We start from the raw sequence: 12091 nt of genomic DNA, 5'->3' as shown, positions 1-12091 counted from the left end.
GGCTTTTGTTGTAATGAGTGAATTTGTTATGATAGTTTTGCAACAAAGATACTGGATGTCTGAGAGCATTTTTTGTTTTGAATGAAGTGATTGATGTAATAAAACAGTGAAATTTCTTATATCTCAATTAGATTATGCAAATTGTGTTTAAACAAATGACAGCAGATTTGCATTAGATCTCTGATAAATAAGACAGCAAAACAAACAATATAAAATTAGTGGCAGGAACTCTGATCCTGCTCCACTCGTAAATTATACATCATACTACAAGTAACACAAATTATAGCAACCTCTAAACACGTGTCAGTCAGGTATGGAACATAGGAGATGTATGAAAGCATGCATTAATTCACTGTTTTTGTCTTTATGGCTTGCAGCTTTTACCTAAACTACCAGCATATCTTACATTAACATACAATACACAGAGAGGCCCGCAGCTTTGACATCATAAAGGTTAACTAATTCTTTAAATCAAGTCAGATCTGAATCTGTCAGCTCGCCAGGCCAAGTTGACAGTCAGTCAGCTTGCCATTCCCGAGAGCTGAAGCTGAGAGACATGACAAGCCGGGCAGATAGATGAATAGATGGATGGAGTTTGAAGGTCCAGCATCCATCACATGCCAATCCCTAATGCCGTTCCTCTCTGCCTCCACCAGCAGCGTCCTTTCAATGGGGGGACCTACTGTAGTCAAATCCTGCAGGGCCCAGAGTACCATGTTCTGTCAGTAGCCATGTGGTGTCTCTCAAAACCACTGGACACTTGTCAAAAGAATAAACTGGTCCTAGTAAAGCTGGAAATTGATCGGTTTATAGCTCTGTTACAAAACATACAGTTCCATTGCTTGATTATGATTGGCTGAGCTGCGTTTAAAGCTGTTGTAAAATACTCTATAACACACAGCTGTGACCGCATTACAATTTCAGTATTACTGCACCAATTCATGACCTTTTGTCATGAATGCCGCCAATGGAACAACAAGAGACTACAGGGATTTATGTTTAAGTAGCCAAGGAACCTACTATGTCCTGACTTCATTGGAGATATACCTGTTGGTGCTGCTGCTCAATCTACCAGCCTTTAATCTCCATCCAAAGCCAATAAACTACACCCACAATTTATGATAATTTACCAATTTAACTTAACCTACTATGCTCAGTTTTCTCTCGCTATGTCGTCCATTACTAGGGATATAATTTTTGTCGCAGTGTAGTAAAATGATACTGCTGCCAAGTGAGCAAAATAGCTGCCAATAGTAGATACAAATGTGGTTATAATGTAACTACAACATGATGAGAACTTTTTTGGTCTTTCTCCTAACCTTAAGTTTACTAGAGCCCATTCGGGTGAACTGCTTTGGCTCCATGTTGCTGCTAATTTGTAAAGCAGCCAGTACTTTCAACTGCATCTGCCTGCTGCTTGGCAACCATTCTGCTAAATGCTGTTGAAGAACTACAGTAATCAGTGGAAGAATTTGTTATCAATGTGTTTTATTTTATGAAAAATTGCTAGGTATATGTAGCAACCATAGAGTGTTTAAAAAAAAATGAAACTAGCCATAGCGACATCACCAATTGGTTTATGGACTCCCGTTTGAAGCCTCAAGTTTGGCATTTTGTTTTTTGCCATCTTGTTTTTTTGAAGCCAAAAGTGACAATATTTGGATGAGACTGAGAGCCCATAGACACTACGCACAGACAGCCTTTCACTGACAGCAGCCTGCCTTTAATTATGCAATTTAAAGGGGTGAGTTATATGAAAATTCAGCCTCCAGAACAGTTGTCACGAATAGGAAAATTTGCTACAAAGACCAAAACCATTTTTTGTATGGACATGACCACTGGAGGAAGTGCAGCTTTTGGTTTAATTTTTCAGCTGATTGGTAGTAACTGTTTTATAAAAGCAATAAGCCACTTAAGGCCATGGTTTTATGGCTGTACCCGACTCAGAACTACCTGAGTCAAACCAGATTCCACCATTTAATATGAATATTTGATGATCTTTTTCCCCCCCTTGTAAAGTTTTAAAGTTTGAACGGGCCTCAGAAGGCATTCAGTGTGACAGCAGCATTTTTAATATAGTAAACAAGATAACTGCGCGATCGTAAATGTGCAGTGACATTTTTTGCTAATACTAGACATCAAACAAAAGCCAGAGATTGTATCATATTAAGTATCTGTGAGCTGTAAATTCAATACTTCTAAGCAGAAGAGAGAAGATAATGTTATCTCGAAACCTCTCCTCCTCCATGGCGCTGCACCACGTCCGCAGCTGTCCGTACCAAAGAGTAGCGTGAAAGTCAAGAACGCTCGCTCTGCAGTGAAATCTGGGGAGTTAAAGCTCGACTTGAAGCAATCATAGTCAACTAAGGGGTCTCCGACTGATGATTCAAAACTCCAACCTTCAAGGGGCAACCCTAATTGGTTTACAGTGATTTTAGAACAGCTAAGGGGTGTTGTTAGGCACAATGCAGAGCAGCTTCTCAGCCTTTCACATCTTATTGCTTTATTTGAATACAGCAGATTCAAATGGTTAGCATTACTATGCTTTGTCAGATTAACAAATAGGAAGGTAAACAGTTGACCATAATTATTTATCGAAGGCGATTCTCAATTTATATTTTTCCTCCATTAAGTCACTGCCCCCTCAAAGTGCTCATTACAAAAAACACCTCTGCTGCACAAAACTGATTACATTCTCTGGACATAATTAGGATCACCAATTCATCCTTTAATCATTTCAACTTCAACCCCCCTCTTCTCCTTATATAGCTGGATCCTTCTTTTAATTACTAATTCTTGTGTATGTAGAGGGCTTCAGGTTATTTGGCCTCACATAGCAGCTTTTCTGTGTCTGTTGTTGCCATTGCCCTGTCGCCATGGTGTCACACGGCAACAGTCACCACGGAAAATTGTCATTAAGATGGAGTCAACGCACTGGTGAGAGGAGGGGTGGCACTGCATGCTTGCTCACAGCAAGGGGGTAATTGTATCAATATGTAAAAATCTCGAGCTGCACTGAAGAGTTGTTAATACATTTTTGATCAAATTAAGCTATCGTAGCGTGGAAGAGGAGCAGACACACTGTGAGGCGACGCAGGGGTCGTGTGAAGCGTCGCGCACAGCTCTGAGCAAGCAAACTCCTCTCATTGTTTTCTCAAATTGCTCTGGATATGAATGATCATTAGAGAAATGAGAGATTAGACTGTTTTCCAGAGGCAACAGCACATGCCTACAGCTGACTTCAATTTCATGTCTCAATGAGACTCCATTGAGGAAATCAAACACTGCTGGCATGTTAAAAGCAAACCTGACTCTGTAGGTTACATCCCAGGAATCCAAACTGCACAGGATCCTCTGAGCTTTGGTGACACACTGGTGAGATATGCCGTCAAGCTCTAAATGAATGGCTAATCCACACATGTTCTCACTCATAGACGGATTTGGCTGCAGGATCAAGGACAGTGTGGAGGAGATGGACACTATCCTTGTTGACAGTACCATGACAAGTGTAATCCCATATAATACACACTGGGTAAACAAAACACCAAGCCAACCGTGCAACCACGGCCCACACTTCCTCTGCTCTGCCTTTGAATTGCACATTCTTCCTGGGTTTGAAACAATATGAAAGAAGTTCTATTCGTTGCTTTACAAACAAGTGCAAAAATGGGTACACACTGCCCACTACAATACGAATACCTATTTACATGTATACATAAAAGTAGTAATGAGAACAAACTATCACACGTAACAACAATCAAATGCATCTGCACGCGTGAGACAGAGACAGAGACGAACACAAAGTACTGCATGTAATCTGAGACACTTCAATTGCTTTGTAAGAGTCGAGCATAACAAAGCATCACAAGAGTCATCACTGAGATTCATCATTCATCCAAGTAATCCTTGGTATTCCTCCACTGATCTGTTGCTTACCTCTATAAAGTGATACTTTGAAATGCTTTGCTAACAATGACGCAAAAGAAAAGAATGTTCCTTGTTGTTGGCTCAGCCCCTTCGACAAGGATCAAGGGATTCAGTGGATTATTTGCAGTAAGTAGCCACATAAGATGTGCGAAGAACCGAGATGAAATGAACAGAAAATTATAAATAGACAATCAGAAATAAACTAAGGAAAATATAAATAACTGGCTGGCCGCAAAGCATATACCTTTGCTGAAATGACCGGCTGAATAACTGATTAGTCTATCAACAGTTTAGTTTATGATTAGTCTAATAAACTGTCAACACTCTTACCCACTACCAGGAACACCACCCCTGCCATGGAGACTTACCCTGAGGGCCTGACTGTAGGGCCCGATGTTGGCTGGGGCCCAGTGGGATAGGCTCTGGACATGCAGGGCTTCCCTCTGGTGGAAGCAGCCTTCCTCCAGAGGCTCGGTCCAGTCACGGAGCAGGCAGTCCATCTGTAGCAGCTGACCAGCAGGTAGAGGAGCCTGAACACACACCCTGAAAGAAAAAGAGGGGGAACATAATATGAATGTTACAGCAACAACCTGGATTGAGAATATAACTACTACAGAGAAGCAAATGCTTTGGGGTTTGTGGGAAAGGTCTGCATGTGTGTTTGCACCTTTACCTGGCTGGAGGGTTTATGCCAAAGTGTTTCTTATAGACTGCATTGAGTGGAGCAAAGTCTTCCATGGACCTCACGTAAAGGTGGACCAGGATGATGTCCTTCATCTTCCACCCTCTGCTGTCCAACTCACCTGGACACAACACATTATACTGTAAATCACTGTAGTGTGGCATATTGTTAACTACAGTAAGACAACCTAAACTACTATAACCTTATTCCAACTTGACTAAGGCTGGAGATATTCTTGCTTTTTAACCACAAATTCACGTACACAACTGGCTGGCTTGTGAGCTGAATTGTCATTGGTGACATCGAGTTTACAGTGGTGTCCTCGATCTTGCTCTAGACTCTGATTTGCTCCATCTCTCACGTCATTGGAGGCATGCATCATGTTTTTTTTTTTTGTTTTTTTTTTTCATATCCTGATCTTAAGATAGCTGCATGGTTGCTCCCCCGAACATGTGCAGCGACTCTGCTCCGCAACCGCAAGAGTTCCAGGGGGTTTATTCCCCCTTTGGCGCAGGGCGAGCAGGAAAGGGACATCAGCTCACACTCCTATTGTCACACCAGTTTGGGGCATTGTGGCTCAGAGGTAGAGTGGGTCATCCACTAATCGGAAGACCGGCAGTTCAATCTCCGGCTCCTCCAGTCCATATGTTGGAGTATCCTTGGGCAACATACTGATCCCCAAATTGCTCCCGATGGCTATTCCATCAGTATGTGAGTGCGTGTGAATGCTTACTGAGTAACAGGTGGCAAAATGTATGGTAGCCTCGGCCACTAGTGTGTGAATGGGTGAATGTGACATAGTGTAAAAAGTGCTTTGAGTGGTTGGAAGACTAGAAAGGCACTATACAAGTGAAGTCCCTTTATCATTTCTTATTCAACATTAAGCAAGCACCTCCACACCTTCCAAGTTTCAGTGAAACAAAGAATATTACAGTTCCTAATATTAGCTTTTACAGTTTCTGAGATCACAGCAGAAAAAGCAACAGTGGCATCATTGTAGATTGTATGTAAGGTTCCTAAATCAAGCACATCGTGACAATGGCAAGTGTGTCTCTCACACTGCCCCTACTGTCAATGTGTGTATCAAAAAATGAGGGTGCGTAGCGTTCATTTCTGAGGAGGTCCTAATGGACAAAGGATACACGAGGCAGCCATCACTCACACGCAAATGTACAGTTAAAAGCAAGTACATCTCTGGCCTAAGCTAAACTGGCAGAGAGGCAGTATACTCCAAAATAAAAAAGCAATATGCTCCTAATAAAACCCAAATGTACTGTGTTTACACAGGCAAAATGGCAGGTTTATGACCAAAAAGAAGTGCTGCATTTGGCCCCTGTATCTCCTTGTTTGTTTGTGAATGGTCACCAATTTCAAGCAATTGGTTCTTTGAGAGTCATGTTTTTGGTTTACCTCTATAAACTTATTGTAGTTCCAGTATTTCTTTTGACATCTTGTTTCGATGAAGTTAAGAGTTGTATCTACTCCCACCGCAACAGGCGAGCTTGCCAGTGAACAAATACTCATGGAGTCCAAGTCAGTTCACAGGCATTTGCTTGTGTCAAAATGTCAGGATTTTAGCTGTGCTATACCTACCAAATAAGTCAGTCTGCTCAGACATTTGAAGGCTATCACCACTGTAGTGAAGAGGTGGATAGTTTTAAAGTTTTTTTTTTCCTGACACTGAAATCCATTGAAACTGCATTAAAGTGGTAATGGTATTTGTCCCCTTCTATACAGAGCAGTCTATCACAGTATGTGAGCACATTGTAGGCTTTGGATGCAAACACAGGCACAAGGGCTCAAAGCAAAGTCTTTCTCCCTACAATCATTTGAAAGAGCTTCAAGTTTGTTTTTCCTTTGCCAACACTAGCGTCTCAGACTACTTCGCCCTCATACAAAGAGGTTGTTCATTAAATATTAACTTGTTTAATATTGTCTCTGCACTGTGAAGGCTGTTCAGCCGAGCACCACGATAAACATTAAATATGCCTTTCATCTTTCGCTCCTCTTTCTCCATCAAAAAAGAGAAAGGGAAAAAAAAGAGGCTCAGATACACTGTAAGAGCGCACACTTTTAAACTTCTGCAGGGCAAAAATGATAACCCACCCAACATGACTGCACAGTGTGGGGGTGTGTGTGTGTTTTAAAAGAGCCTTGGTTTGGGTTAATTTTGAAGTGCACGTCCTTGTTTGGTAGCCAACTCGCGATCCCAATGTTGTGACGGACGGAGTCTCTGACACACAGGGTTTTGCCTGCTGGGTTGACAAGCACTTTTGAATAAAGAGCAACTTCTCAAGCTCCGCCACACCTCCTCATGTGTCTTTGGCAAATGCAGCAAGGAGAAAGAAAGACGCCCAAGGGACAAATAAGTTTTCTATATGTATTCCCCTCTATTGGATTTTGGGGGCTAAGGTAGGGAGTGTAATACAGTCAGCCCTGTAGAATCAACTCTGGACAAAGAAATTCTGTATCATCCCCCCTTGATCTACGAAAGATACACAGGGAGCAGGTCCCGTCTACAGAGTCAACCATGTTGCACCACCATGTTTCTACAGCAGCCCAGAACAGACAACCAAACACTGGCTCTAGATAGGGCCATATGGGTCAGCCACTGTCATTAGCAGCCCTTTTACACCAAAAGTGTTTCAAAAACACCAACTGAAACCAAGTGAAACTTTTATTCAGTGTTTTTACCAGTTTAAATCACCAGGCCCATTTGTTTTGGAGAGTAGAGGCCACTGCGGATAATTCAGCTCCTAATAAAAACCTCCTGAACTTCTGGATCTTTCGTTATCAGAAAAAATTGGTAAGCACACATTAGCTGGTGCTAGGCTAGCAGCTTGTCTCTGACATGCAAAACAGCATCAGAGGAACACTGATTTGTAACGTGACACTGCTTTATATAGTGTTTTTACTGGTTTTAATCACCTGGTCTGTTTGTTTTGGAGAGGAAGAGACTGTTGCGGATAATCCGGCTCCTGGTAACTTCTTGAACACTGAACACTGAAGGAATTCTAACCGGGAGAGTATGCTTGGCACATGGGAGAAGTTTCAGCTGGTTGCAATCTGCTATTCTCACTACTAGATGTCACTAAATCCCACACGCTTCTCCTTTAAGAAGAATTCTCTAGCAGACCTTTGTGTTTTTCTTGAGTGTAGAGATACTTAAAAGCATGTAAACAGCTTCAGTACACCATGTTCTTCAAAAGTGTTCACTCTCTTCCTAAATACTCTCACTCCCTAACACTTTGCCTTACTTTGCAGCTGTGTGAAAGCTGCCGATGTCTGGCATTGGATCCCAGGATCTTTGCTCTGAAGGCCATTGATGCCAGAGATCCACTGATAGCCTCTTGAGCTTCTTGATGAGCAGGATGGAGGGAGATCTGCAGAAAGAGGGACATGAAGATGAGTAGCTGGTTTGGACTATACAACAAATGGTTGGTCCAAGGCTTATACAGCTTGTTCAAGACTTTAAGAACACACAGTTAAGTATGTAAGTATCTTATTTCTTCATTTACAAATAGTGCATAATACTGTGTGAGAGGTAATTCATGCATATGTTGGTTTATGTCAAAGGAGAAATGAATTCAGAGACTATCACCAATAGACTGCTGAAATGACAGCTCTTGTCAAACAATCACTCAAAAATACTAGCATCATGATGCTGGCCGCATGACACAGATTCAGGGAGCACAAACCACACACAAATGCCATCTGACAAACACACACACACACACACATAAATACACACTCAAGCATGCATGTCAGCACGTGCGTGTCTCACCATAAATGAATCTCACCGTGGCCCCGCTGACAACTAAGGTCACAATTTGATGTAAATTCTTGCTGGTTGTCTTGAGCTTGATCAGCATATTCCACCTCCTCAGTCATCTTGTCAATGGCGCTCTGGCAAGGACAACTACCATGGGGCAAAGCTCCCGCCACCACATCCTGCAATAAAGCACCACAGGGAATACATCAGGCCAAACGCCCACCAAAGAGCGCTGAGCCTTTTGCAAAGACAGACAAAACGCCGTATAATTAGCCAACCTTTTCAAATACCCCACCAAGCAGGCTGTGTGTGTCAGTCTTTCATGACAAGGGCCCAGACACATAACTTCAAGGTGAATGAATATGAAACAACATGCTAACATATTCGCGGCTCAGGCGAATAGGGAGCGGTGTTTTCTGATACTGTAGATTCAATCATACTGGCTGTCAGTCAAAACTCGTGACTGGATGGGTGAGACATGTTTTGGATTTCACCAGCTTCTTCCTTCTGTTTACTTATACTTTGCCTGCTACTTCTTTAAATAACAAATCATTACCATTCTCTAAGGCATACATATTACCTGCCAAATCCTGCTGGGGCATCTCGCATTTGAATACATATTTCATATTTTCCTCAATGCCCCCCCTCCACCCTCCCCAACACTCATTCACCCCCCTCATCTGCTGTCAACTGCATTAGGCCATATGATAATCAAATTAATTATACTTCAGCCCCTCTCTCCTGGCCAGCATGAAAAATAGCTTGACTAGCATTAACGGAGGGCAAATGATGGTGGTCCATCCCCACCCCCTGAGCCCGGTGCAGTTTCCTCTAGTGCTGGTGTCACCGCAGATCTGTCACCCTGACGAGAAGAGCTTCAGAAGGCTGAACCAGGGCAGGTTCTCCCCTGGTTGCTCCCCCCCCGACTCTTCGCCTCCCCTTGCAGGCCCTGGATCTCCCTGCTCTTCTCCCAGCAACCTAGGGGGGGCTACAGGGGCTGTGTGAGTGTGTGTGTGTGTGTGTGTGTGTGTGTGTGTGTGTGCGTGTTTGTGTGATGGGGGTGGGAGCGGCGGCATGGGGAGTGAAAAAATATATAGCTGTAGGGAGTGAGGCTGCAGGGTCACGGAGGTTGTGGGATGGGGGTATGTTTTCTGTCCATAACAGTCCCAGCCCCCACCCAACAAGCAGATACACACACACACACTCACACACATACACACACACAAGGCTACACATTCACTCTCCTGCACACAAACAAACACAAAATCATATCCACACATTATCGTGTGATGTACAGAGAAACACACGTGCAAATCACACGCTTTACCCTGGAGACGTGAAGCTACAGGCAAGTAGCATCCCACAGTGTAACCCTAATAGTCTTACCCCGCTGCAAAGAATACAGCGGCGTGCAAGCAGCACTTCCTGTCGCCAGGAACGCTCATCAACTAGTAGGTGTCTTATTAAACCAGACAATTCCAACCACAGTAATTAGAACTACACGTAAATGAGGTCAATGTCTCCATCGCAGAATCCTCGACAATAATTTAAGGATTCTAAAGTTGTCTGTTGTTGCAGGGAAAGTAAAAATGTTTCAAAGTGTCACCCTTCTTGTCTGCAAACCCCCCGTTCAGCTCTTTCTAATATACCAAAAGCCAATTCTTACTGCCTCCCCGCAACCCCCGTCTGTGTCCGCTTAGCCAGCTACCTGAATGCAAAGCGCCTTAATGTGAGCGGACATGTTTATTAAGCTGGGCCTAGTTTCAGGCTGCAGTGAATATTGCAGATGTCAAAGTAGGCCATGTGGGGCTAGAGGAGAGAGAGAGAGCGAGGGATGAAGGGAGACACCGAGAGCAAGAGCGTGCGAAAATGAGAGAGAGAAAGAGAGGCCCTCTGGAGGTTGATGTGAACCCTGCCCTGCAGTGCTGTGTTTCTCTTCTGCTCGACAAAGTTATCAGACACCAAAAGGTTTTGTTCTCGTATTTGTTTTGCCCTCAGACTGGTTTTGAAGGAATCAACCCCAAAGTTACTCAAACTTTTTGTTGTGGAATGATTGATCCAGCTATCGGAGGACATTGATCCTATTTGTAAAACAAGTTACACTCTTGGATTCCTTCAGAAGTTTGACTCACAGCGTCTTTGTTCTCAGTGTGCATCTTGGTGAAGCGCAGGTAGCCAACTGGAGCAAAGGCATCTGCCGAGTGGATCACCATCTCCGCTGCATCACTGCACATAAACAAGCCAACCCCCCCCCAAAAAACTTTCACATACAGTAGTGCTGGCAGATAGAAAACTTTTCAAACTTACAGAAGCCTCATGCCAAAAAGGTGTAAGTGAGTTCTGATACAGACAAATTATTGTACATTAATATTTCTTTACTCACATAACAATCTTCTTTTTGAAGAGGGGGCAATCAAGGGTGAAGGTTTCATATTCACCTCCTTCTCCACAAATATGAACTCCATACTTCTGGGAGAGCTAATCAGTGAAAGCAAAACACCTCATTAAAATACTTCAAAACTTTTTTATTTTATTTTATTTGAACACACTATTTACATTTCCATAGGTAAAACTAAAATGTGCAACATATAAGCACATTACAAGTAATTCAAAATAATACAAGTCTTGGATTACGAAAGTGTCTACATAATCAGTTTAGAAGTGTATTATTTTGTACACTAGTTTAATTTTTACATACATGTAAAAGTACATGCAGTTAGGGATGCTGGGATTTTTTGTTTTTTACCGAATTTAAAGTTTATTATATAAAATGAGTAAGATCTTATCTCACTGTAGAGCTGCATGTAGCATAGCGCTTTGCTCAGCACCTCTTTTCTCTCACTCGGTCTCTCTCTTTCTGTTTATCATGACACTACTGATGCAGGCTGGAGCCCGGAGAATGACAGGCCTAACTGTTAGCATCACACGGCTAATGTTACCTAATAAGGTGAGTTGTTAGCTGCTACTGCTGTGTTAGCTCATGCTAACCAAGCTGTCATTTTTGTGTCTGGGCAGCAACAGAAAGTTTGCTTATCCTTGCCACCATTGAAGAGGATTACACTAGCTTAAAAAGAATACCCCAAAGAAATTGAACAGTGACAAAAAAACAGCAGTTGTACCAGAATATGATCAGTTGGAGATATTTTCTCATGATAACACAATTCCAGGAACTTCCAGATGTTTTAAGACTTTAAACATGAACATAAGGCAACCTGGCTGTAAGCAAATGATGAACATGTAAAAATACATGAAATTAGGGATGCTATTTTTTTTTCCAAATTTAAAGTTAACTATCTAAAATGAGTAAGATCTTATCTCACTGTAGAGCTGCATATAGCATACTGCTTTGCTCAGCACCTCCTTTCTCTTTCTCTGTTTATCATGACACTACTGATTACTACAGTGTGAGCTCCGCATTGGGGACGTTGAGAGTCTGCCTGTCCTGCACACCCACAATGACAGGGCTAACTGTTAGCATCACATGGTTAATGTTTTCTAATCTAATCATCTAATCATGGTTAATGTTTTCTAATCTAAGTTGAGCCGATTTGGCTGACAGTTTAATGTAAGGGCAGCAACAGAAAGTTTGCCACCATTGAAGAGGATTAACATTGGTATACAATGAGGGGAGGACAGTGTGCATTTATTGGCACGTTTAATGGCTCGGTGTTGGATGATAGTTACTACTGCTGTGTTAGCTCATGCTTACT

At 42.5% G+C, this 12091-nt stretch overlaps 1 protein-coding gene across 2 annotated transcripts in view; it reads right to left on the bottom strand.

Annotated features, from left to right (window-relative positions):
* Positions 1 to 12091, bottom strand: part of dph6 (diphthamine biosynthesis 6) — a 76740-nt gene that overhangs the window by 35084 nt on the left and 29565 nt on the right. The window contains exons 7-12 of one of the 2 annotated variants that reach the window (XM_033641931.2): positions 10765 to 10859; positions 10514 to 10607; positions 8410 to 8560; positions 7867 to 7992; positions 4601 to 4730; positions 4296 to 4470 (exon numbers count right to left, since the gene is read on the bottom strand). In XM_033641931.2, the coding sequence (XP_033497822.2) occupies positions 4296 to 4470; positions 4601 to 4730; positions 7867 to 7992; positions 8410 to 8560; positions 10514 to 10607; positions 10765 to 10859 (771 nt within the window). Of the gene's footprint in view, positions 1 to 4295; positions 4471 to 4600; positions 4731 to 7866; positions 7993 to 8393; positions 8561 to 10513; positions 10608 to 10764; positions 10860 to 12091 lie in introns of those variants that run through there. The other variant, XM_033641932.2, reaches the window with a different exon arrangement.

This window comes from Epinephelus lanceolatus, chromosome 15 (assembly GCF_041903045.1).
Source record: "Epinephelus lanceolatus isolate andai-2023 chromosome 15, ASM4190304v1, whole genome shotgun sequence".
NCBI lineage: Eukaryota > Metazoa > Chordata > Actinopteri > Perciformes > Serranidae > Epinephelus > Epinephelus lanceolatus.
This window is presented reverse-complemented; position numbering and strand designations above follow the sequence as displayed.